We start from the raw sequence: 27420 nt of genomic DNA, 5'->3' as shown, positions 1-27420 counted from the left end.
TTTTCTTGCTGTATTCTGTAAATTTTTGTAAATGTTTACTTGCTGTCCTACAATTTACCATACCCACAGGTTTCTGAAAAAAGTATTTATTTGACATATTTGTCACCATAAAGTTCTTATTACCTATCCTATTTCTATAGATATATTTGACTTACTAAAACTGTCTGTTGGTAACTTGAAACTTGTTTTTGTTTAATGATGAGTGAATATCAAACAAGTTATTATAAGTTTGATTCTCCAAGTGATGAAGACCAGCCACAAAATGAAGAGGCTTATTTAATGCACGTTCCTGACAAAAACAAAGGTAACAAAGTTGATTTTAAATTTTGCATATTATGTTAAAAGCATGATGTTGTGGTAAAAACACTGGACTTTTAACATGAAGTCATAGGATCAATCCCCACTGCTACCATGTTGTAGTACCCTCGTTAAGGCGCTTTAAACGTTTTACACTTTTGCTGAGCCCAAAACCAATTAGCAGATTATTTATTGGTCACCATTTTCAATAACCTCTAAAACTGCCTAATGCAACTTAAGACTTGGTTAGGGTTACAAATGTAACCCTTTATTTAAGCTGTTCGGTCGGCTATCCCACAATAAGAAGCTACCCAAAAATAGGGGAATTTACATTAAAATTATTTAAAGGGTCTTACCTTTTAATATGTTAATAGTTGTTCTTAGAGTTAAGTACCATTTGACATTTTGGATCATCTTGTTTTTTTTGCTACCAATTATTTTTTTTGTATATATCTTTATCCTCAATGTGGAAAGGTCGAATGTGCGACCTAAACATAGAGTAACATCAGTTGCCCCGAACTAGTCTCGAGTTGTCTTCGGCTGTTTGGAATATTAGAGATTATAATTGCCTGATAATTAAGCTGCTGATTAAGTGCTGGCTCAGCAGAAGTTTGTACCGTTTATAATGCCTTACTTAAGAGCACTACAGCATGAGATCACTGGGGTTCGAACCCAGGATCTTGTGTATGGTAAGAGAGTGTTCTGACCACTACACCACGCTGCCGGCTTTTTGTAAACTTTAATATTAAGTAGATTATTTCATTTCTGACAATATTAGTTAACTAGCTTTTTTTTGAATTGCTGATTACTCCTTTTTAAACAGTAAACTTTAGTGTTATTAAAGCAAATATTATGATTAGTATATTGAAAACTGGGCCGGGATAACATATGTTATTCTATGTTAATACTGTGTAAACAGTCTTTTTAAAAAAGGAGTAAAATGAATATCATAAACTCATTTTAAATTAGAATATGACTACGTGTTTTTTTAATTGACGTTATATTTAATACCTATATGTTTTTTTTTATTTAGCTCACTGGCATCATATTGAAGACTTGGATGGATTTTTTGCACGAGTTTATCAATATCATCAGAATCACGGATTCTCTTGTATTTTTTTACAACAATGTTTTGAACTAATGTAAGTATTTTAATATTGCTGAAATTCTTTCAATAAATTTTATTAATTAACTTTCTTGCTATAGTTTGTTAAGGTTTATCCTAAATTTTGATTTAAAGTTTAAGATTTTTTAGTAAAATTGTCTAAATAACCTAGCTCAGTGAATGATATATTATATATAGAGTTTTTTTGTATATATCTTTATCCCCGATGTGGGAAGGTTGAATACCCAACCTAAACATAGAGTAACATCAGTTACTACGACTCAGTCTCGAGTTGCCTGTGGCAAATTGGAGTATTAAATAGATTATATTTGCTCGATAATTATGCCGCTGATTAAGTGCTGGCTCAGCAGGAGTTCATATCGTTTATAGCGACTTACTCAAGGGCGCTACAGCATGAGAGCAGTGGGGATTAAACCCACAACCTCGTGTGTGGTGTAGCAAGTGTTCTACTACTACACCACGCTGCCGATTTAATGTTTAATAATGGTTATAATTTATTGGCCTTTAAAATAACAAAAAACTGCTTTTTGTATTGTGCAAGTAAAATTGTGATCGACATAAGAAAAACAGCTAAAATGCAGCCCATTAGCCGGGCAGTTGATTAGTTTTATTAATAATGTTTAGCTTACAATTTCTTGTTTAATTGTGTTGCAAAAACTTGTTGTAATACAATTCATGATTTTTAATTATGTTACTTGTTAATCTGCTTTTTTTATTAGGTGTTAGTTTTGTGTTATTGTTAAATTTTTTGTTTTTATAAGGCTGTTATCACTAACAGGATATTACAATATACACATAACAAATGTTAAATTAATTATGCAATTTAAAAAAACACTATGAATGAGTTGTTTTAAGAATGTTTATAAATGAAAAAAAGTAATTAAATAAATAGATTTTTTAATAATTTTTTGTATGTAAGTTAAAAGCATAATTATATATAGGCTATATATATAAGCGGTATAATTTTTTTAAATTTTTGCTTACTTCTGGTTGTTTTCCAATGTGATAAATTAAACAATATTTTTTTGCGTTAACTTGTTTTATTAGAATCTGTCAAATGTGGGAGATTTTTAATATTTATTCATTGAAGTGCATTTAAAATTAACTTGATTGCATTGTTTTTTAGACAATTCGTATTCATCGTTGCATTTGCAACATTTCTTTTTATTTGCGTCGATTACGACATCTTATTCGCGAACAAGTTACCAGAGGGGTTCGACGGTTACAACAGAACTGAGAAAGTTACGCTCAGTGATGCAGTTCTGTCAGCATCGGTCTGTTCTGCAAAGTAAGTTTTTTTTCTTTTCTTTGATGTAAGAAGATTGTGGCAGTTTTTGGTCACCTACTAAAATTTCCTGATTTTACATCTGGATAGAGTATTGGGCTTTGCAGGAGTCAATACTGTTTAAAGCCTTTTTATTAAAGGATGTTGTGACTTGAAATGATTAAGAACAAACTCAGGTCCTAGACATGTCTACTTTGTTGTTCTGTTGGCGTGTGAATGGCAGGAATTCCTAGATATTTTCTTACAATATAAAGTGTATTTCTACAGTAAAATACCATTTATTCAAAATTAACTCAAAACTTTGTTCAACAATACATCGTATGTTACACTGTTTTACATTGTCATCTAAACAGGTCTAACAAAAATAAAACAGCGTGGTGTAGTGGTAAGAAAACTTGCTACACCACCATGAGGTTGTGGGTTTAATCCCCACTGCTCTCATGCTGTAGCGCCATTGAGTAAGGCAATATAAATGGTACGAACTTCTGCTGAGCCAGCACTTAATCAGTGGCCTTTCCACATCAAGGATAAATTTACAAAAACAAAAAAAACATGTTTATTCTGTTGGGTGTTTCGTTTTTAACGTTATTTGTATACTTAAACAGGGTTGGTGAAAATGGCCTTATTGTAGTTTTTATTTTAATTGCATCATGCTTCTGGGTGCTACGGGCTATAAAAGTGTTTTACAACGTTTTCAAACTTTTGGAGATCAGAAGGTTTTATCATTTGGCGTTAAAGGTACAAAAGGTGAGAGAAAATTTAAATAATTTGTAGTTTTTTGAATATTTTTATACAGATAGGTTTTTATTCCTAAATTTGCTGTTGCAAATTTTAAATTGATAAGTTAATAACTTTATTAGATTTTATAAAAAAAATTGAGTTTCTTTTTGTGATGGTTTTTTAAACACTTTTATAACTTGTATATAAATATTTATATTTATTTCAACCTTTTTAAAGTTTGAAAGATTATTGCATTATTTTCTTACTTTTTCTGTCTAACACTATTAAACCCAACTTGTATACCCTAGTCCTATATTGGATCTAAGTTCTATGTTAATTTTATGTGAACGTACATGGCTAATTTAATGGGCTTTAATATAGTAGCATATACCTTAAAATGTTTTTGTAAATTTTTAGAAATTTTACATAACTTTGTATAGGGTGTAAAACTTATTATTGTTGAATTTTTAATATAAACTAATAGGCCAGTGCACATTTGCTTTGGTTGAGGTGACAAAAAAATTTCTGGCAAATTCATTTGGTTTTCTAAAATGTAATTTTTTTTTGAGGATGAAATTGATAATTTAACCTGGCATGAGGTCCAACAACGTTTAATGATTGTACAAGAAGAACAACAAATGTGTATACACAAGCAACAAATTACTGAACTTGATATTTATAACAGGTAATATTAAGAAACTTTTAGAATGATTTTTTATAAGGTTTCATCTTTATAATGACAGTTTTAGGACTTTTAAATTTCTTACATCTAAATATGTTAGAATTAAACCTCTTAGTTTAAATCTTTTTAATTTAAACTTTGTTTTTGTGCTTCTTTATTCACATTTGGACACCATACAACTGAACCCTTTATTTAAATTCTTTTTTTTTAAATTTTTTTTATTTGATCTCCTATTATTTAAATAGCCTACATCTAAAGTTTTTTTATTTAAATTTCTTTTATTTGAACTCTTTTCAAATGAGCCCCTTTATTTAGAACTTTTTACATTTTACCCCTCACAAATGAACACTTTAAAACTTTTTAGATTGAAGTCTTTTACATCTAAAATTTTTTTTTAACCCCTTAGAACTTAACCCCCACCATTTAAGCCTCCTAACAATTATTAAAAAAAAAACTTGAAAAAAAAAATTATTTACAAAATCTTGTAAAGTCACTTAAAATCTTTGTAAAATTTTCTAATTGTCAGTAAGATTTCATTTCAACAAGTTGTATAATCTTTTTTAGAATCCTAAGATTCAAAAACTATATGGTAGCTATGGTTAACAAAGGTTTGCTCCCTCCAAAATTTTGCGTACCCTTTGCTGGCGATGTCGTCTTTTTCACACAAGGATTAAAATATAATATCGAACTTATTTTTTTCTGGGGGCCAAGAGCAGTTTTTGCAAACAGTTACCACATGAAGGTGAAACAATTTTTAATGTTTATAAATAAGTAATATGTATTGATTTTTTCTGTGCATGTTGTAATGGAAGACTAAATGATGTTTTGATTATTTTTAACACTGTTGTGAAGTGGGGAAACTTAACAAATACGGAACTTGGTTTGATTCCCACTGCGTCGTTGTAGATGTGTTTTAAAAATATATGTATAAAAGCATTTTTTATAACTTTTTAACTGGAACTTAATTACATTTTTTGCTTAGTTTAATTTTTGTATACTTTTATTTTTGATGTGGAAAGGAGGACTTTATTATCTAAAGGTTGGGTTAGTTGTTATACAGACCCAGTCTTGGGTTCTTTTAGCGAAGTTTTATTATTATTGAGAATGTTAACTGATTAATTAGTCTACTGTTTCATTTCCAGCTCGACTGGAATTTGTAAAACATGAAAGCAATGGGGATTAAAACTTTGACTTCATGGTGTAAAGTCAAGTTTTCTAACCACTACATTATTTTTTTATTGACATTAAAGTTAACAAAAATGCCAAAAACATTACGCTATCATATTTGTGTCATTTTAGGATCAATTCAAGTCCAAAGCTCGGAGAGAAGCATTGGCACACCAGCTGTCGAACGACTTTTTGTTGCTTGGAATAATAAATCTTGTTCTGTCTCCAATTATTTTGGTTTGGCAGATTTTGTACTCCTTTTTTAGTTATGGTGAGGTGTTAAAACGAGAACCTGGAAGTTTTGGGGCGAGAAAATGGTCGATGTATTCAAGGCTTTACCTCAGGTCTGATAAAGTTTTACATTTTGTAAATGAATTTTTAAATAGGTTATCTTTTATAAACTAATTTATAGTATTGAGTATTTCTGTTTTCTATTTTTGATAATAATTTGCTAAAATAAATATTACTGGAATGTCAATTTTAGCAATTTTTTGAAGAAAATAACATTAGTAAGATTTAATTGGTGATATACAGTACTTCTAAGGTTTAAACCCAAGACACCTGGCATTTAAAAGACTCGCAGCGTTTATTTCTGCAGTCTGACTTTAGGGTTATTAAACATTGTTTTTTTTTTAAATTTAATCAAAAGTTGTTTTTTTTTTAATTTTTTCGTTTAGACATTTTAATGAACTACCACATGAATTTCAAGCAAGATTAAATAGAGGATACAAGCCTGCTACTAGTTACATGAACTCATTTAATTCACCTATAATGACTGTACTAGCTAAGTAAGTTCAAAATTTAAATTTTTGTTTGTCATAAAATGTTTTTCTCAAACAAAGTTATTTAAAAAATATTCTTTAACAAAATTTATTTAAAAAAATGTTACTAAATATTTTTATTAAAATCTAAATTTTAGCTAAATTTTAAATTTTATTTTTTTAAATTTTTTTGATTTGTTTTTGGGTAGCCTATTTAATTATTTGGTTTAAATTTGTCAAAAACATTTTTAAGCGTGTTATTTTTTTTTTGTAAAAACGTGTTTTTTTTAACATTTTTAAAAAAAAAAAGGTTTTTCAATTTTTGTTATTATTTTTTTTTTGTAAAAAAGGATTTCTCTTTTTTTCAGGAATGTCACCTTTTTTGTTGGTTCTCTTCTAGCTGTGTTGTTGGTTTTAACAGTCTGGGATGAAGATGTACTAAGTGTTGAACATGTTTTAAGTGCAATTACATTGTTTACAATTATCATAACGATATGCAAGTCTTTTATTCCTGATGAGGTAAAAATAAATTTATATTTATATAACAAAATAAATATACTATTCACACAAGTTGTTATAATGTTCTAAAATCAGCATTTTTATTTATTTTTTTTTCTTAATTTTTTTGTATATATCTTTATTCTCGATGTGGGAAAGTCGAATGCGCGACCTAAACATAGAGTAACATCAGTTACTCCGACCCAGTCTCGAGTTGCTTGTGACAGTTTGGAATATTAGATTATAATTGCCCGATAATTAAGCTGCTGATTAAGTGCTGGCTCAGTAGGAGTTTGTACCATTTATAATGCCTTACTCAAGGGCGCTACAGCATGAGATCACTGGGGATCGAACCCAGGACCTTGTGTATTGTAGGAGAGTGTTCTGACCACTACACCACGCTGCCGGTTTATTGTTATAATATGGTCATAACTCTCAACTAATTTTTGCCCTTGATAATTTACAGGCGCCCCACAAATGGCAGTTTTATTTGTATTTATTTTAAAGGCATATAGATTGGACATAAATGTATAAATATGTATATATATCATCCACTACGCTTCATTATATATAAATTCTATATGTTGTTTAAAAAACAAAAACGTTTTTTAAATTAGGGAAATTTTAAAATGTTATTAAAATTGTTTAAACAAGTGCATTTTAAATAAATTAGTTTTTTGGGGTTGGATAGGTATTTTTCATTTTATTAAAGTTTTTTTTAATATATTTCTATTTTTTTTAATGTTTCTTTTAAAAAAAATTTTTTTTGGTTATATTTATTTTTATTTTTTAAAATTTTTTTAGCACACTGTTTCATGTCCAGAGCAATTGATGCGTCATGTTATCGCTCAGGTTCATTATGCGCCAGATTCTTGGAGAAACCAGGCTCATACTTATCAAGTGATGGATCAATTTGCACAACTATTTCAATTTAAGGCTGTAAGTAGATAAAACTTTAATTTATATGCTTTTATTAAACAAAAGTGAAGCATTTTGCAGTGGTTAGAACACTTACCTTTTCTAGGTGAGGTTTTGTGTTTAATTCTTAACCTTTTTCTGATATGACACTCTTAAAAGTGCTATGAAAGGTACAATTCTATGCCAAGTCAATAATCAATCGGCAGCATAATTACCGGGCAATTATAGTCTCTATAATATCTCGAACTGCAGGCAACTCGAGACTGGTTCAGAGTAACTAATGTTACTCTATGTTGAGGTCGCGCATTCGACCTTCTCACATCGAGGATAAAGATATACAAAAAAAATAAATAAAAATTGTCAAAGCCAACTTATGACTGGGTCAAGGTAGCAAAAGTTACTCCATGTTTAAGTTGTGAATTCACTCTTCTTACATTAAGAATAAATAAATCAAAATAATATTGTACTGCTGTTACTTACAGGCTAGAGTGGTCTTTGTGTATTTTTTTTTACTTCCAATTAGTAGTCGATTTGCTATAGTTATATAAAACTAATAAATGAAAGGTAAAAGTACCATTTGCAATAAGCAATTAAAAATTGTCTTTTGTTTGTGGAATTGACTTTTATTTTGCGATATTTTATCTCAAACAGCTTGTGCAAAAATGATCAAAAAATTAAATTTATTAGAATGAAAATTAAATTAGAGTTTTTATAAGAATTAACAATTTAATAGTTTAAACAATTTCAAAAAAGATCTGTAAAGTTTATCCCCTTTTAAAAAAAGAAGGACAACAGTAAAAATTTGTTGATAAATTTTGTTGGTTTAACATTTTTACAAAAAGGAATTTACCAGAATTGTGAAAATAGTTTCACTGTTCCTTTTTTCCGATTTTTTGTTGTTCTAAATGTAACCTGTTAATATTTTGATATCTGATACTTTGTTTTTAAACAACATTCTGTTCCCCTATTCTCTTATTTATACTTGTATCTCCAAACTCACTGATTTTTTAAACAAAATTATCCTTGACGTAAATGCTGGGGTGTGGTATTCAATGGGTCAAAGATAAACTGTAATAATTTTACTAATTCTTAAAAGCAAATCGGTTTGGGTTTTTGAAAATCGCCGAGGCTAAATCTAACAGAACAAAACATTGGGTACAATCGTTTGATGTTGGGATATTACAGCAAAAAATTGTTACGCGCCTCGTAAAACTATTTTGGGGGTTCAACAAATTTCTGTGCACATTTGTTATGCTTTATTTGTAAAACAGGTGTTACTAGAAAATAAACTTTTTTTCTACTTAACTACTTGGTGCTTATGGTTAGGAAAAGAGGTTTACAAAATAAATAAATGATCAAGCTACCCGTGTTGTTAAAAATATTTTATTAAATCCTTTTTTTAACTTTTTTTTAAAAACACTATATTGTAAACATTACCTTAAATTAAATTTGGAATTCAAATTTTTTAGATTTTTTTTGTTTAAAAAATTTTATTATTTTTAATTTTCAAGTAAGTAAAGCATTAATTGGGATAATTTATGGGTTAGGGTGAGTTTGTTGTTAAGATACAAAAAAGGGGTAAATTGTAGATTGGGTACCAAACAGGGTAAATTTGTTTTTTTAAACATCAGATGAGGGTAATTTTTTTTGTGGGGGCTGATGTCCTTTCGACGCGGGACATTTTTAGGGGTTACACACTAGTTTTTGCTGTTTTATAAAACCGGTCGATTCTTCGCTCTACGAACTGCATTATAATTGTCGAAATTTGGTTGCAACTCACAACTAATATTTTTCCGCCATAATGTAACCCCGCACCGCAAATGGCAATATTTTTATTTTAAAAACTTGTAAATACATTCATTTTATGTGTATATATCTTCCATTAACTTTTATTATTAATGGATTTTATATATAGACTAGTCGAAAGCCAGCTTTACTGTCGACATTTGTCGGAATAAGGTCGAATTTCCAACTGATATTTGATCGTGACAATTTACCTGCACACCACAAACGGGAGTTTAGCTGAATTAAACACCTATAAATTGGACATCCATGTGCTCCATTATATATAAATGCAGCCTATTTTAGTGACTATTTTAGTGTTCTTATTTTTAATTAGGTTTATATTCTCGAAGAACTCTTGTCTCCAATCGTGACACCGTTCTTATTAATGTTTTGGATGAGACGACACTCTCTAGAAATCGTCGACTTCTTTCGAAACTTCACTGTTGACATAGCAGGAGTAGGAGACGTTTGTTCGTTTGCACAACTCAATATTAATAGACACGGTGATCCAAAGGTACGATTTAATAAAGAATATTTTTCATGACTGATTATGCCACGTTAAATTAATTGACCGTTTAGTATTTACATTTTTATTGTGTTTTAATTTTTTAAAGTTTTTTTTTAAATAAGCTGATTTTTTACGAATAGATTTTTATGTACTAAATTCTCACAAAAAATGTTAAAAAATTAAAAGGTGATAATAGATTTAATTATATTTTACACAGTTTGTTTCCTGTTAAATATATATACTTAGTTTTTATATAACTTTTTGGATGTTACTACAATCTAAATAAGCTTAAATAATTTTTGATTTGATAATATGCATTTATTTAGACAATCGTTTTTGCAAAATAATTTTTTTCTTTAAAAAAAATACACCAAAGGATTACTTGTACTTCACCAACCTTGATAAAATTAGAACTGTAATTTACAAAAGAAAATTAGCGAAAACAGTAAGTTACGTGAGAGAATCAGCGGGGACCATAAAATACAAGAGACAATTAGCGAGAATCGTAAAATACAAAAAAAGTTAGCGGGAACCGTAAAATACTTGTGTGCGAGGACCGTAAAATAAGGGAGAGATTTAGCTAGAGCCGTATAGTACGAGAGAGTTATCAGGGACTGTAAGGTACGAGAGAAAATTAGTAAGGACCGTAGAATAAGGAAGATATTAAGCTAGGACCGTAAGGTACGAGAGAGTCATCAAGGACTTTAAGGTACGAAAGGAACTTAGCGAGGACCGTAATATACATGAGAAAATTAGCGAAGATCGTAAAATGTGGGAGAGACTTTGTGAGAACCGTAAAATGTGGGAAAGACTTAGTGAGAACCGTAAAGTACGAGAGAGTCATCAAGGACCTTAACGTACGATAGAAACTTAGCGAGGACCGTAAAGTACAAGAGAAAATTAGCGAGGACCGTAAAATAAGGAAGATATTTAGCTAGGACCGTAAAATGCAATAGAAAACTTAGCGAGGACCGTAAAGTGCGATAGAAACTTAGCGAGGACCGTAAAATACAAGTGATTTATGCCACTCGTAAAAATTAACCTTTATATGTTGGCAAGGCCACATAACTTTAAAAGATATTTTTAAAATGTTACATTTATTTAGTGGCATGATACTGTGAAACAGGAGCCCAGCTGTTCGCAGCAAGCTGACCAAGGAAAAACGGAGCTTTCTTTAATGCATTTTGCTGTCACTAATCCAAAATGGACGCCACCTCAACATGAAAATCAGTTTCTTGTCAGCCTTAAGGTAGTTTTAGTTTTACTTTTTTTAAATTTAGTTTAAAAAAGGTCAACTTTATTGATTGAATAGGGGGTTAATTTTCTAGGTCTAATGGTTTGAACTTTTTTTAATTTTTAAAAAGTTTGGTAACTAAAAAAATTTTATTATTGGTAAAAAATGTTTTTTTTTTTAAAGAAAAATTGACATTTTTTAATGACAATCTGTTTTATATATTATTGTTATTAAACACTTTTCTTTTGCCTTTTGTTGGTTAAAAAAAATCAATTTTTGATTCATAATTTTAAAAATAAAAATTGCAAATATTTCACACTTTTACCAAAATTTTATTCAATGCCGTTTAGTATCATTATCTAAATTTGAAAATATATAAAAATGCATGTTTTTTCTAATTCAAAAAATGCCCTAAAATAAGGGAATTTAAAACTCAATAAAATTTACACAAAAAAAAAAGCTTTTTTATTGTTTTTTTTCAAGGTGCAAGCACAAAAAGACGTAAACACAGTTTACGAAAAACAAGCCACCCAAAATCCCCTTCTGGCATCTCTTAACTCACTCGGATCGGTCGATATGCTGGTAAAAAAATTATCTTAAAAAATAATCAAACTATTTTTTGATCAGGTCTAGAGGCAAAAAAAACGTTTTGAGAAAATCGCGCGAAAAATCTTATGAAGTTTTTTTGTTTATTATATAAACAAATGTATATTCGTTAATTTAGTTTAATCTTGATTAAAATTTGATGCTGGCATTTGATGGTTAAAAAAAAAAAAAAAATGATGAGCTAGTATTTCGATTAATTAAGGTGATTAATTTTAAAGATCAAAATACATTAAAGTCATATATTAGCGATATTTTTATATTCAAAAATTGATAAAGTTTGTGTCACTGAACACTAAAATGGTTTAACTTTAAATAATTTCACCTACTTTTTAAGTTATACAACTTTAAAAAAAACTTAATTTAATTAAAAAAAAGAAAAGGGAAGTCCTGTTTGTGATGACGTAGAAAGTACTAGCTTGTTCACATTCACTACGCTACTTGGTACTTTCTACGTCACACAAAAAATATAGTAACCTGGTTTTTTGTGTTAATAATTTTCCAGTATTTTTGAAAATTAAATTGTAAGTTTTACAGACATTTTTTAAAGGTTCTAAAGCCATTTTGTGATTCATTGTCAACCATACTAACGTGCTATATACATCACTTACAAAATTGCAAAACTCTCTAATATAACACTTTAAAAAAATAGTTTGAATTATCAAAAAAAAAATATAATAAAAAATACATTTAGTCAATCACCACAAATGGCAGTTTTTTTATTTTTAATGTCTATTAGCATTTATGTATATGTATGTTCATTTAATATTAATATATAATATATTATATATGTATTGTCCACTAAGATCCATTATAAAAATTTTTTTAAAAAAGAACAAAAACATTTTACTAAATTAAAAAAAAAACTAATTACTAAAAATTAAAAACAAAAACATTTTTCCTGAAAATAAAGGATATTTTTTTGATTAGGGTTAGGGTTAAGGAGATTTTATAGAAACTGTCTATTGTCGGTAAATCGACGTTCTTGGGCACTTGGTTTTCGGTCAAACGTTTATTCGGTAAAAATGGTGTTTGGTCTTATAAAAATTTTATATATATTTTTAAATTTATTTTAGCCGGATAGTATATTCCACCAACCTCACAGCATCATGATGTCACCTAATCAATACCAAAAACAAATTTCTAAAGAAAATCCTGAGGAAAATTTCCAGTCTTATCAACAAGGTAATTTAAAATTAAAAAAAAAATTACAATATTGAAATCGGTAGTGTGGTATACTGGTCATGGCATCGGACTACGGGCCGAAAGGTTTATGGTTTAAGCCCCACCTTTGCAACCATAATTGCCCTTGAGTCTGTTTTTTAATGGATACCAATACATACGTCTAAACAGCACATTCTTTTTTAATAAAAATACAAAAACCTATTACCTAAAACGTAGATGAAAAAAAATAATACAACCGTTCCGCAAAAATATAATATTTAAACACAAAAAAATTTTTTTTTTGTTTTTTAGTTTAATTTTTGATATGAGTTGGCTCTGTTTACAGCTAAAATTGTTTATAATTTTGATTAAAGTTTAAGCTGCTTTTGGTGTTTTATTTTTTTGTTGATCAGGTGTTTTTGTCTTTTTCGGCTTTTGGATTGTTTTTTAATTTTTTAAATTCAGCAAAAACGAAATGTCATTAACTTATAACACGTCTATGCCTCGTGGATAAAGTTCAATAAAAATCGTTTAGGACTTTATTATTCAGAATGCAAAAGTTTTACACGAGACTTTTTTTTATATCGCTATGACGTTAAAATCATTTTTTTCGAGGGGGTGTGGGTGCGGCTCGAACCCCAAACCTTTGGCTTGTGATTTGATGCTACGGCAGATATCACGCTACCTGTATAATGAACGTATAAATTGCAAAGAAAACTTGATTTTAATAAAAAAAACACTCAAATAAGTAAATGTTAAACAAAACCGTCGCGCATGCGCAGTGTTTTTTTTAGCGTTACCACGCTACTATAAACTATGACATCACAATCATATTTATTGTCAATCCAAGATTTCCGCTTAATTTATCAAATGCGACTGGTACTGCGCGATTTTGTTATGTTTAATCTTCTTAAAAACGTATTGCCTAGCCCGCTTTAATCGTCAATATTTATGTAATGGATAAATCAGCAAAGAAGGCTGGGCCCAAAATTTTTAAGGTTAGAATAAGCCCATGGTTGTTATGTACACTTGATAAATCAAAAATGCAGAAATAATGACGATGTTTGCAAATCCTTGCAAGCTTTGATCTTAAAACATCTATGACTTCTGGTTAAAGGCGTGTTGAATTTTAATCTTTATTGATGTCTGACTTTTTTTGGCACGTATCAAAGATTCGTTAATTAAAAAAATTGGGTAAAAGGTTGCGATTTGAATTTTTCTTGACGGGACGGGGGGTCCTTTTTTGTTTTTGTGTATGAAATATTGCAGAATAAATGCGTTTTTTCGCAAGGTTATACAAGGACGAATTCCAACATTTTCGTCACTAACTCCCTTGGCCAGAGTAGTTTATAGTTGATAAATTTTGCAAGACTGACTCCTATTTTATCGGTTACCCGCTAATTCGATAAAAGTTTTCAAAACCAGTTCAATTTTTTACACGGTTAAGTCTGTTTTTGCCGTTGGTTGATACGACAATGCTGTTTACAATTGCTTGCTAAAATTAAAGCGCTGATTGGTTGTTTAAGAGGTAATGATTAAATCGTGTTTTTTCCAGGAATTTTGACTTGGTTTTTATTTGTTTTTGGTGCGCCTTATTTTTGGATCAAACTTGCAATTTTTGGTGCTGTTTAAATTATGAGGTTAATAGTATTTCACGATTTTCATCTTTGGATTTTTTCTGTTCCGATTTTTTTTCAAAACGTGGACGCGCAAAAATTTTTTTCCTATAATTTTCAGAACGGGATAAGCTGCGGTTGCTAGCTCGGCGTGTTGCTAAATTTTTTTGCGGCGGATTTTTTCTCAAAATACCTGATCGGCGGGCGATAGCACGTGTTTAGGTGATTAAGTAAAATGCGATTTATTGTGAGCGTAAATAGGAGAAGAATAGGATTTGTAAATAATCTCTTTTTATGAACTCGACGACTTGTGGATATTTTTATTCGTGGTCGGATGATTTAGATTTTAATTGTGATATCATTAATTGTTTTAAAAATGATTCATTGTCCCACGTAAAACTTTGCAAAAAAACTCCAGTTTTAGGTCAATTGTGGTTCACATTTTGTCCAATAATAAACTCAGCTTTACACCGCTTAAAATTTTGTTTTGAAGTTTTTTGAATTATAATCAGTAATTTTTTCGTGTTTTTATAATTACGGAATTTTAAACGTAAACAAATTGTTAGAACATTTGTTCGTTAGCGGATTAAACTTCCGTTAATTTTTTGCGTTTAGTGTTAACGTAATATTAACTGTGTTATGACGTCAGCAAAAAAATTACATGTTACTTAAATCAATTATTTATTTTTTGCATTTTTTAAATTAAAAAAACACATTGTTTGTGATATTCTGACGATTTTACGACAACCGATTTAATGGTAACCGGTCAAATAGGGCTAAAATATTAGTAGTGAAAAAGGCGCGCCCGTAGATATCATAATTTGCTGTTTAATTTTGTTTATTAAAGTCATATATTAGCGATATTTTATACTCAAAAATTAATAAAGTTGGTGTCACTGAACACAAAAATGATTTTAATTTTAAAATAATTTCACCTACTTTTTAAGTTATACAACTTTAAAAAAAAATTTAAATTAATTAAAAAAAAAAGAAAAGGGAAGCCCTGTTTGTGATGACGTAGAAAGTACTAGCTTGTATACATTTACTACGCTACTTAGTACTTTCTACGTCACACAAAAATATGGTAACCTGTTTTTTTATATTAATCATTGTCCAGCTTTTTAAAAATTAAATTGTAAGTCCCAAAGACATTTTTTAAAGGTTCTAAAGATATTTTGTGATTCATTGTCAACCATACTAACGTGCTATATACATCACTTACAAAATTGCAAAACTCTCTAATATAACACTTTAAGTATAGTAATGGTTAATTAATTATTTTTACCACATCTTGTATACAAGTTATTTAATGTAGCCTAAACTTTAATAGTTAACGGAATCACATGATCTTGAAGCGTAATCTAGGTTTAAATTTATTTATCAAATGCGTAGGACACATTTTTTTAGTTGCACGATAATTATTAGGGAAAATTTCTTTCTTTTCTTAAATTAAATATTTTTAAATTTTGACCCTAAGGTAATTTCGTTAAAGGAATTTTATTTTTACGTTTATTTAAAATAGTTATTATTTTGTGTAGTCAATACTATAATTATACTAACCAAAAGTCCATTACGTAGATTTAAAATTTGCGTATTTTTAACGTGTATTCGTGGTTTCTTGTTTTAGGCCAAGTTTTTTATAGAATCGATTTTTACAAGCTGTATTTTAATTGTCATTATAAGTCACCTTTCTAAGTCAATGTTCGTTTGTGGTAATTTACCTGCGCACCACAAACGGCAGTTGTTTTATTTTGGACTCCTTTTATCGAACATTTATATATATTGGTTGAGCTTCATTATGTATAGCATACCTTAATTTCTTTGTAATATTAATAATGTTAGCATATATGGTAGTATAGCGTACTGGTTAAAAAAGGTTTTTGGTTTCTGGTTCAACCCACATTACGAATGGGTCAAAATCAGAACCCATTTACACAATATTGCTTTACAAAAATTCATTTAAAACACCTGTCGTGATTTAGGTGTTTCTGCTCCACAGCGCCACCGCACGGGATTTGTGAAAGGAGCACAGGCGAGCGAAGGTCCGCTTGAGGGCAACAACGATGGCTTAGTATCAAGCATACTTTCACATCAAGGTAACATAAAAAAGGCTTTTAATAATAATAATCTAGCACTTTTTAATGTTTTTGTTAAATAAACATGCTAGTCTTAATGCATGTTATTGCATTTTGGCACAACTGGTTTTGTAATACTATAATAATATTGGTTACTGATTAATAATATTTTCAATAAAAAATATCAATTCGCGTAGAATAAAAGAGCTTTGTGGTGTAGTGGTAACAACACTTGACTTACAGCGTGAGGTTGTTTGTTCGAATCCCACAAGACGCTATAAAAATATACAAAAAAAGCGCATTTAATTCTTTTAAGTGTGTGGTATACTAGTTATAACACTTGCTACACTACTTAAGGTCGTGGGCTCGATTCCAACTGTTTCCATTCTGTAGCGCCCTTGAGTAAGGCGCTATAAACGGTTAAACTCTTGCTGAGCCAGAACTTAATCAGCAGCATAATTATTGGGCAATTATATTGATCTCAAACTATTAAAGGCAACTTAAGACTGGGCCAGGGTAACAGTTGTTACTCTATGTGATAAAAATTTATAAAAAAAAATTTAAAATAAAATTATGTTTTTAAAGGGTCGCTGCAAGAATGCATTCATCAGAGCCAGTCGTTACGCCCGGGCGGTTTGCAAAGCGCATTCAACCATAGCGAGTTACGTCACGATGTTGCCCAAATCGAAATGAGCGTCAGCGCCTTGTACATGCACGAGGTAATTCTTCTGCTATTTTATTTTATTTTTATTGTATTTTGGCTTAAATTGTTATGGTATTAAACATGGCATCTTCAACTACAAAATTTGTTGTATTATTTCAACTAGAACATTGCTTTCCCTTTGGTCGGCATTTTAATTGTCAAGGCCTTTAAATTTGTCATATTTATATTATTTATGGCTCGTTGTTAAGCTCAATTATACATTGACTATTTTATAGCTCGCTTTATGATAATCATTGATTTGTCCAACCATGGTCGAAACTAGCAACAAATAAAAGATTGTGATAATTTGCTTGGGCACCACAAACGGCAGTTTAATTTGTTTTGTAGGGCTATAAATAGGACAGTCGTTGACTTTTATTTTTCAATTTAGCTACATCATCAACGTATAAACGATCAACACGCACGATTGATGTGGGAAACAATACAAGATTCGGAAAACGCCGGAAACTTATCCGGACCCAGCCACTCCACGCGCCCAAAGGAACCCGAATGGGACCGGAAACCCGGGTCCGGTTACGCTGCAACAGCAACCCTAAAACGCGAGGACGTTTTCGGTCGAAATTTCGGGCAGGAAGAGGTTTCAAAGCAGTCGCCTTTTTTGACCGTCGATGTTCACCCGCCGCTAGAGGCGCACAGTCATTTTGATGATGACGTCATGTCGTCAGATAGTGACGCAGCGCCGGGCGAATTTCACTTAATGGATACCGAGGTAATTTTTTTATTTTTTTTAGTTGTTGGTAATTTTTTAAAAAATTTTAAAATTATTAAATTCTTTTTTTTTTAATTTGTCTTTCAAAGGCGTGGGATAGCTTTTTTTTAGAAGAATGATAATTATTTAAAAAAAAATTATTTTTACTTTAATTAAATATAAATTTCAAAAATTCTACGATAAAGTAACTCGTTAAAAATGGAATTTTATATTCTCGTTTATTTAAATATTTTATTATTTTAGTAGTCAATGTTAATATTTCGTTAACAAAAAATCCATTACGTAAATTTTAAATTAATTAAACAAAAAATGGTAAAGTAGCCTTTGCCATATTTTCATACAACCAACCTGGCAAAACTGCGCAATTAAATGAAAGTAGTGGGATTCGAACCCATGGCCTTGTGTGGTAATACCTAGTGTCTTTAACTACTCAACTGCGCCACTAATATTACATTGAACTTGTATGTAGGTCGGGGACGAATCTAGATCAGTAATTGCCGCAGAAGAAAATAAGAATAAATCTTACGAATACCAACCTCCTAGGGTGAGATTTCAATAAAATCTTTATTTTGTAGCAATTTTTTTTCTTTTTTTAAATAAAGCGAATGCTGTTTCATTACCAAAAACGATTTTTACCGAGTAAATATTTGACCGAAAACGCTGTTTCACTGACAGTGGGGCAATTTTTACCCCTTTTAACCTTTAACCTCTTCTGGATAATTAATACTGGCTTAAATTTAAATTTTGGTAAAAAGTTGATTTTGAAGATTTTGGTTTTCTGGTTATTGTTTATTCGGTTATATGGGCGAATACCTAAAATTAGAAAACAATGCGTTGGTCCTATAAAAAAAATAAAAAAGGTTTTTTTTTGATTAAAATGTGAGTTATTTAATTCAACGCAGCCTACACAAAAATTTTTGTAATTCTGCCTACGAAAATACGTTATAAAAGACTATGTCACGTGAGTAGCAAGTAATATTATTTTTAAGTTCTTGTTAGTGGTTAGCCCAATTTTGGTAGGCTGTTATACATTTTAGTGAACTGGGTAAATTTTTAGTTAATTCGTATTAACAAAACAATAAAAAAATGATTTTCTTATATTATGTATAAAAGATTTTGTACTAAATTAGTATCATTTAGTCGAAAACCAATTGACTGTAAAACAATATGTTTAAAAATGCAATTTGAACAACAAAAAGGAATTTTAATGTACTATAACTCTTCCTTAGGGCTCTAATTTCTGAAAAATGTTGGCTTAAAATTTTTTTAAATTGTCGTTTTTAAAATTTTAAGTTTCCGGCAAATGTTCATTCGGTCAAACAGTTTTCGGTCTTTTGAGCAGCTACCGATTTTTTACAAATAATTTAAAAAAATGACAAAAAAATAAGTTTAAAATTAGTTTGGCGTTTTTTCCAAACAAATTCATTATTAAAAACTTTATATTTTATTTCGTATATCTTAAGGTGATAATTTTGCCTAAATATACAGTCAAAGGGTGTTTTGTTGGGACGTGTTTAAGCTATCCGTAAACGCCGGGTTTAAGGGCAAATAGTGTGGCATTGGTGCAGCTCAAACCCTAGACCTTTCGACTTGTAGTCTGTTTTCATCACTGGTATAACCACACTACCGGATTTTTTTAATTTCAGTCGATTCGGTTTATCAAATTTTTGCTACGCCCACTATTGCGTGTTTGCTTTTACCTTGCCAATTAGATAAGGTTATGTTAATAAGATTACGGCGTTGAGTGTTTTAATCGGAATTTTGTGATATTACTCATTCCATGATTGCTTATAGTAATACAACTCATAATAAACACTTTTACCGCGTTTTTAAATTTAAAAAAAAAAAAAAGTTAGTATGATAGTTAAACACGTTTATTGTAAAATAAACATCGTAATATTTTATTCGTTTTTTTTTATTTTTGCTTGGTCGTAATTTAATATTTTATTTTTTAGGCTTGATAATACAAGAAAAGAAGAAAAATAAGAATTTTGTTAATTATTCAAATTTGGAAAATTATGCTGTTATGAAAGCTTAATTTTATTTTGAAATTCCGCATATTTTTAATTACATTATATAAAACTAAAAATTTTATTTATTTATAAAAAAAAATTACAAAAAATTTAAAATGACTTTTAAAAATAGGTATATTCAAGGCTTATTATATAAAACAGTAAAATATTATTTTTTCATTAATCTTAAAAAATTATATTTGAATTCACCATATCTTTTGGTACTGATTTATTAAAAAAAAAAATACCTAATTTTTGATATTTTGCATGTATGTTAACGTACAGGTTTAAAAACAATTTTTTTCGTAGTTCCATTGTTTATTATATTACTAAATAAAAAAATAAAACCTTTAATTTTTTTAATTTTACGCAACAAAAAAGGGATTTTTTATTTAAATTTGGTAATTTTTTTTAATATGCTTGTGTATCGCAGTATTAAAGCTTTGTTATTTAGTTTTACTATATGGGGACTTAGACTGATCTCTAGCGCTTCCATGTCGTAGCGCTATTTAAGGTAACCAATACATGTTAATAATAAGGAATTATAACTCGGGCGGTAATATTCAAAACCGGCTAAATACAACTCTAGACTGGGTAACAAATATTAACTCGAGTTTTGGTGCCATATTTTTGAGCTTTTTAATAATCAGTTATATTATAACGGCTTGTATGGCTACCTACCATCTTATACCCGAAAATTATTCTACCAAAACGGCATTTGAGCGAAAACGCAATATTAGCGACAGTGGGGTATTTTCTGTTAACCCCCTCTTACCCTTGATCTTAGAAAAAAATTCATTAATAACTGCTACCCTTAAAAATGTTGACTCAAATTTTGGTAAAATGTCGTTTTCGAAACATTAGGTTTTGGAAAAAAATATTGTTCTGTCTAAATTTATTAATACTTTTTGACTGTCTGTAAATTGTTACAAAAAGTAAATCAAAACGGTACACTTGGTATACTAGTGTATTCAAGAAAAAATATAGGACTAAAAAATAACGAATAAACGAAACGAGGTTAAAAAATAGTAAAACTATGTTATTGGTTATGCAAGAGAGGTCTGGTAATTATTTCGTTGACCTTACAACCTGGCAGAAGAGATTTCTTTGCATCTAAGTCGAAGTTATCCCATTCCAGTGAAGAGTTTGAGGTATTGGCGACCATCGTCTCTTCTGTAATAAAAATGTGGTAGTAATGTAATAATTATTACATGATGTTTGCATTTTTTTGTTAGGTAGGAAATTAATAAAGGGAAAAGGCGCACTTATGACCTTTAAGAAATTTTGAATATTAAAACAGTGTTATATTAATATGCAATTTTCTGACGGCGCACGCAAAGACGGGCAACTCTAAAATGCGTACAGTAGCTATAACACATATACCCATTCTTACTACTATTGACACTAGTAGTAATACCACTATAAATTTACTACTTTTTGCCCATAGTTACAGTGGTAACTCAGTTTTTAGAAGTCATAATAACAGTAGTAATGCGCATTCAAAAGATAATGCATAAACACGTTCAAAAAATTAAAATAAACAATAAACATAAAGTTTTAACTTATTCTCAACCGAAAAGTTTTTATATTTAATGTACAACGTAATGGAAAAAATTATTTAAGTTTTGATTTCCGTTATTGAGTACTATGCTTGCCTTTTAAACTTAATTTCTAATCACTTTGTATATTTTTTTATTTTTGGGGACAGGAAGTGTTATACAGGAAGTGCTATTGTGACGTGTTTAAGCTAGCAGTAAATTTCCGACTCAAAGTCTGGTAGTGTGTCAATTAGGTGGATTAATCTCAAAACCCTTCGGCTTACAATCCGTTGAGATAATAGATTTATATATATTTATTGAAAAAAGGGAGTGTGGTGTTGTGGCGTGTTTATGTTATCCGTAAACGCCGGGATCAAGGACGAAAAGTGTGGCGTCGGTGGGGTTTAAACTCAAAACTTCTCGGTTGCTCAATGCCATAACTAATAAACCATACCCCGAATAGTTTTAAAATTAAGTTGAAAAATATGTTACCAGATCCCGTATCACTGCTCGTGGCTGTCGCATTAGTTACAGTTCGTTCGCTTTCCGACTCTTCCACTTCTCTGCTTACGACCACTGGATCGAGCGAGACAATCTTAATGCCTTGTTTTCTGAACTCTTCGCGCAGGCAATCCTGTCGCTTTTTACGTTCAATAGTGCTAACAACGTCATTAAGGAGACCAGTAATATATTGAGCAATATATTCTTCTTCTGTGGTCATGTCGTTTTCTTCATCGGTCGAAACGCTCCCATAATCTGGTAAAACATACTGCCATTAATCTTAAAGAGCTGTATAAAGGTCAAGATGACGTCATATGGTTAACAAAAGGTGACCATGGCGTCAGAATAGTTTACGGACGACTGCGATGACGCAAGCGATTATCTAATTTAGAAAATACTTCGTAAAATATTGCACGCGTTCTTTTTTTTATATTAAAAAAACAAAAACGGTTTTAATCTGATTAAAATGTGTTTATTATGTGTAGGTCACGCGGCCGCTGTTTCGCAAGACTATTTTGGTATACGTGGGCCGGTATAATCTATACATTTGTTAATTTAAAGCTTTTATCTGGTTGGAATTTTTTCAAGATATTCCTGGAGATTGAAATTCAAGGCCGGGGTAATGGCAATACTGGCGTAGTAAAGGTTGTGGTTACGATATGCGTTTTATATGCGTTTGTATTTATTTATTTTAGATGGCCGACTTAACAGGCTAAATATAAAATTACATCCGTTTTTTGTGATCCAAATCTCGAATTAACTTTTTTAGTTTAAGACATTATCGATTATATTGCCTGTTAATTCTCCCAATATAAGGTAAAACAAAAGTTGCTGCAAGATATAATCTTTTACTCAAAGGTGCTAGAACATTATGTAATGCTAAGTCACTTTACCATTACGCCACGCCACCAATTGAAACTCACCTGACGACGTTTTTTCACAGGAACTCGACGGTATTTGCATTGCATGTAGACTATTATGAATGTTGTTTGCCGCTAAAGCGTAAGCAAGTGCCGATTTGATGACAGCGTTTACAACGCTCTTTGCCAGTACCTCGAATGGGTCGTTTTCGTCGGCATGTAATTCCACAGTAATGTTATTTTGTGTAGGAGATTGTACTTTCTCCTTGTGTGGCGTTTTTCGATAGGCTGTTACGTTTCCAATTGGGTCCAACACATTAGAACTGCACGATTTTAAATTGTCGAACTTAACAGCTTTTTCTAATTGAGTTTTCATTTCTTCTGATTGCGTTTTGACTGGCAATGGTTTCTCTTGCAGAATTTCGGTGGTTTTGCCTGAAAAATTTAATTAAATTTAAATACAAAATTGTAATACCTTTTCAGCCCTTAAGATTTGGGATATTAAATATATTATAACTGCCCGGTGATTATGCTGCTGATTAAGTGCTGGCTCAGCAGGATTTTATACCGTTTATAGCGCCTTACTCAAGGGCGCTACAGCACGAGAGTAGTGGGAATTAAACCCACGACGTCTTGATGGTATAGCAAGTGTTCTTACCACTACACCACGTTACCGGTTTTCCTATTAAAGTAGGGCATATAAAAAAGTAAGACCTCAGTTAAAGTAAAAGCAAAATCATCGCCAAAAAAATCAAGTAGTATAAGTTTAAAGTGTGTGACCCCTTTTTGCATACATCAAGAAAAATTAAAACCAAAAAAAGTAAAAAATAAAATGATAGTCTACCGTCCAACGCAGTCCCAGTTCTGACTTCTGGACATGCTGCATCACCTGCTTCTGACATTTCCTATATTACAAAAACCATAATTTGAACTCGTTTTAAATAGCCACGTGGTTATACAGAAAGGTGCCTATCTATGTCTACATTACCAAAAATTATTTGACCTAATGAACATTGCTCCAAAAACAATGATCTGTGAACGTCACTTTACTAAAATTGGAGAAACATTTTTTTTTTTTTTTTTAGGGGAGCATTTTCCAGAGGAGTATTAGAAAAAGAGCGGTTAATAAAAAATTTATTATAGTTGGAAAATGGTATTCTTTTGAAGTTATTGTTTTCGGTCAAATGTCTATTTGGTAAAAAAATCCTATTTATACGGTGCTATTGCAAGTCTAATCTATACCTTACAACCTACATTATTTATGTCAAATGTAATTATATAACACAATCTGGCTTCATTTTTATTCTTAACCCTTGCGTTTGCACAAAATGCATTAAATATTTAAAAAAGGCTCACCTCAACTGTTTGACATTCAGTGTCGTTAGTCATTTTCAGTAAGCGTCGATTTTCCTGAACAACGTGTTTTAGCTTTAATTTTATTTAAGTTATTTTGTAACAAAATAGGCGTTAAATGATATTGTCTAATTTTTAAAATTTGGTGTGCATTTCACTTACAGCCTACTAGGCTTGGTGCAGGTCGTCTTCAGCATTCTGTATCAAATAAGACTAGCACACTTTAATTTACCAAAAATAAAATGTGTGCTGCATAAAAAGTACTTATATGTCAATCCTGTTATTTTTTTACCTTTTTAAGTCGTCTGTTAACGCAACAGGGAAACGTACATTTGATCTTCAATTTTCCAGGCATTTTTAAAATCAGTTTCACAATTGCTTGTTCAATTAGTGCTTTTAAAAATACTATAAAAATGTTTTATCATAAAAATGATTTTCAGATCAATATAAATCCACACAAAACTAACTTTGAATCAAACTCTAACATCAAGTAAGTATTTACTAGTTGCTTTTATTTGAATTAGCTTGTATGCAAAACTGTTTACAATTCTAAAGAAGAAATAATCGACATATTGTAAAGGCATTGTGACATATCTAATATAAGATAATAGAGTTTATAAACTTAGTCTATAATTTAAAAAGTTCGGCCATGTTTATTTTGAAGTCTTTTTATTAACTGATCGCGTTTAAATAATATTTTTTAAATAGTTTTGTTAAAAAAACAAAACATTTTAATAAAAAATGATGAAACTAAGAAACAGACACATTAAGGTCAAAAAATTGACGAAGCCAGCATCTGAGCAGGTCGAGGCTGCTTCTGTTTCATCTTGTTCATCTATGTCGTTACTCCAAATCAGATGCCGAAATAATTCTTTTGAAAAAGTAAATGCGTGGCTAACTTGCGAAGACTCAAGGTAGGGTATTAACCCTATCCCAAAACAGCACTGACAGCTAGTTGATCAGAACAGCTTTAGTTTTTTTAAATTATATATCTTCTACTTGTTTAATAAACTATTTTCTTTTCAAAGACACTATTTTGCTTAGAAAGAAAATTATGTGAAAACGATATTAAAGGAGACTTTCGTAACATTTTTTCGGACAAAGCTGAATGTACAATTCTACACAACAAAGTACAGGTAAAATATAAGAGTATCATTAGATACTTCGACCCAGTCTCGAAAAATTTAGTTACTTCGACCCAGTCTCGAATTAACACTTTATACTTGACCCCCTTTTTGAGTATAATTGCCCGATAATTATACTGCTGATTAAGTGCTGGCTCAGCAGGAGTTCATACCGTTTATAGCGCCCTGTAGCACACACTTTGCACGCGTTTACCTGTTGCATCATTATTTGCTAAAATTGACGTGTTTTTGGTTAGATGTTGCTAGAATATGGCGAATATACTTTATTTAACAAGTGGGAAGTATTTGCTGAGGGTGATTTCGTCATTCACAACACGGCCAACAAATTGGAGCAGAATTTTAACCTTTGCAGGTATTAATTATCATTTTTCTGTAATTTTAGCTGACTGTGTTGATGTATAGTCGGAACACTTGCTACACTACATGATGTCGTGGGTTTGATCCCCACTACTCTCATGCTGTAACGCACTTTAATGAAGCGCAATACGGTATGAACGCCTTCTGAGCCAACACTTTATCAGCAGCTCAATCATCAGTAATATGCCAAACTACCAAAGGCAACTGGAAACCGGTTTGGGGTAACTGATGTTACCCTATGTTTAGGTCGTGAAATCGACCTTCCCACATATAAAAAAATTTAAATATTGTAGCTTAAAATCATAGCACTGTTTTAAATGAGTCTTCTACATTCTTTGCTATCTGACAAGTGCATTTGTTCACTCAGCTTATTTACTTAAGTTTTACAATATGTTTACCTATTACACAAATTTGCACATTGTAATTGTATACATTGTACAAATTGCTCGCATTTTACACATACAGCCTATTTTTTTTTTACACACACAGCCTATTTAAAAACATTGTTTTAAATTGTCCTTTTGTGTACGTTTTATATGCTTTGTATTACGTTTAGTAAAGGTTATCCATTACATGATATACGCACTCTCGGACTGACAAAAAACTGGCTAATAATTTGTGGAATGCATCGAATGTATCAGGTCGACCGAGCCCGTCTTCTACCGGCTGGTGTTGCTTTAAAAATACGACGCTTGGTGCCGCTAAAGTATCTGAGCATCACTATTTCCAAGACGGACAAATGTGTCATCGGTAAGTTAACTTCAGGTATTTTTTGGAATGTCGATTAAATTATAAATAAATACAATCCGTAATTTAAGGTTATAACGAAATTTCTACATTTCTATATATAGAAACCTACGAAAATTTGTTTTTTTTGTAGCTAACAATAATTTTTTAAGCAACAACTTTAATTTGAAAAACACAAAACGATGGAAGCACATTTTAAAAAATGACTACTTTTATGAAACTGTTTAAATTTTTTGGTAAAGTTTAAGAAAATAATAGTGAACGGTAGGGTATGTCGGAAACTTTTTTAGAATACAATGTGTCATTTTGGTGATAAACTAACAGAACCGCAAAATACAAGTGAGAATTTCATAGGACCGTAAAGTACAAGAGCTTTTCGGAGAACCGTTAAGTACGAGTTGTCCTAAAATTCTACAAATTTGTTATAGTTTTTAGGGTTACGTTAAATTATTCTTGCGTAAGATCAATTGTAAATTTTAAAAATAAGTTGTTTTTTATGCAATTGCTTGTGTTAGTGACTATAATATTACATTTTTACATCCTTTCCTTTTTTCAAGATTTTTGCTAAAAAACAAACACTCCTTTCTTAAGTGCGTTTGCCGCGTAGTCAAAATCTGTTTTATTTAACAATTTGAAATCTTTAATTTTTTCCATGTTTTCTAAGTGATAAGCTTTAATTTTAAAACGTGTTTGGGCCATCCGTACATGTGTTTAAAAGCGAAGTGCGTGTTATTGGTGCCAGTTGAACTTGAAACCTCTCGGCTCGTAGTCCGATATCATGACCGGTTTATCAGATTAATGCGAGTCACGTGACCCTTTCGGTCAACAAGATATTTTCGCTATGCGTTGACGTCGTTTCCGTAGTGTAGTGGTTATCACGTTCGCCTAACACGCGAAAGGTCCCCGGTTCGAGCCCGGGCGGAAGCATGTTATTTTTTTTTGTTTAATTTAAGAGGGATTCAATATGAAAACGGGTCTTTTTTTAATAAAATTAAAAATGGTTACTTAAAACAAAAAAGTATTATTTTGTGTCGA

General features: G+C 30.6%; 1 protein-coding gene and 1 non-coding gene across 2 annotated transcripts; both read left to right on the top strand.

The window, feature by feature from the left end:
• The first annotated feature begins 150 nt into the window (after positions 1 to 150).
• LOC145758985 (autophagy-related protein 9A-like) lies at positions 151 to 20040 on the top strand. The gene is made up of 19 exons (XM_082572696.1): positions 151 to 304; positions 1331 to 1439; positions 2550 to 2711; positions 3314 to 3455; positions 3998 to 4113; positions 4675 to 4852; positions 5410 to 5621; positions 5955 to 6065; positions 6407 to 6557; positions 7341 to 7475; positions 9574 to 9753; positions 10853 to 10996; positions 11465 to 11563; positions 12661 to 12769; positions 16347 to 16460; positions 17025 to 17158; positions 17534 to 17872; positions 18342 to 18416; positions 19828 to 20040. The coding sequence occupies exons 1-19, from the start codon at positions 196 to 198 to the stop codon at positions 19831 to 19833; spliced, it is 2625 nt and encodes an 874-aa protein (XP_082428822.1). The 5' UTR covers positions 151 to 195; the 3' UTR covers positions 19834 to 20040.
• A 7199-nt stretch (positions 20041 to 27239) lies between these two features.
• On the top strand, positions 27240 to 27312 carry Trnav-aac (transfer RNA valine (anticodon AAC)). The gene has a single exon. It is a non-coding gene; the product is annotated as a tRNA-Val (tRNA).
• Positions 27313 to 27420: the final 108 nt, after the last annotated feature.

Source organism: Corella eumyota, chromosome 7 (genome assembly GCF_963082875.1).
Source record: "Corella eumyota chromosome 7, kaCorEumy4.1, whole genome shotgun sequence".
Classification (NCBI taxonomy): Eukaryota; Metazoa; Chordata; class Ascidiacea; order Phlebobranchia; family Corellidae; genus Corella; species Corella eumyota.
The sequence above is the reverse complement of the archived record's forward strand: the minus strand, read 5'-3'. Positions and strand labels throughout refer to the sequence as shown.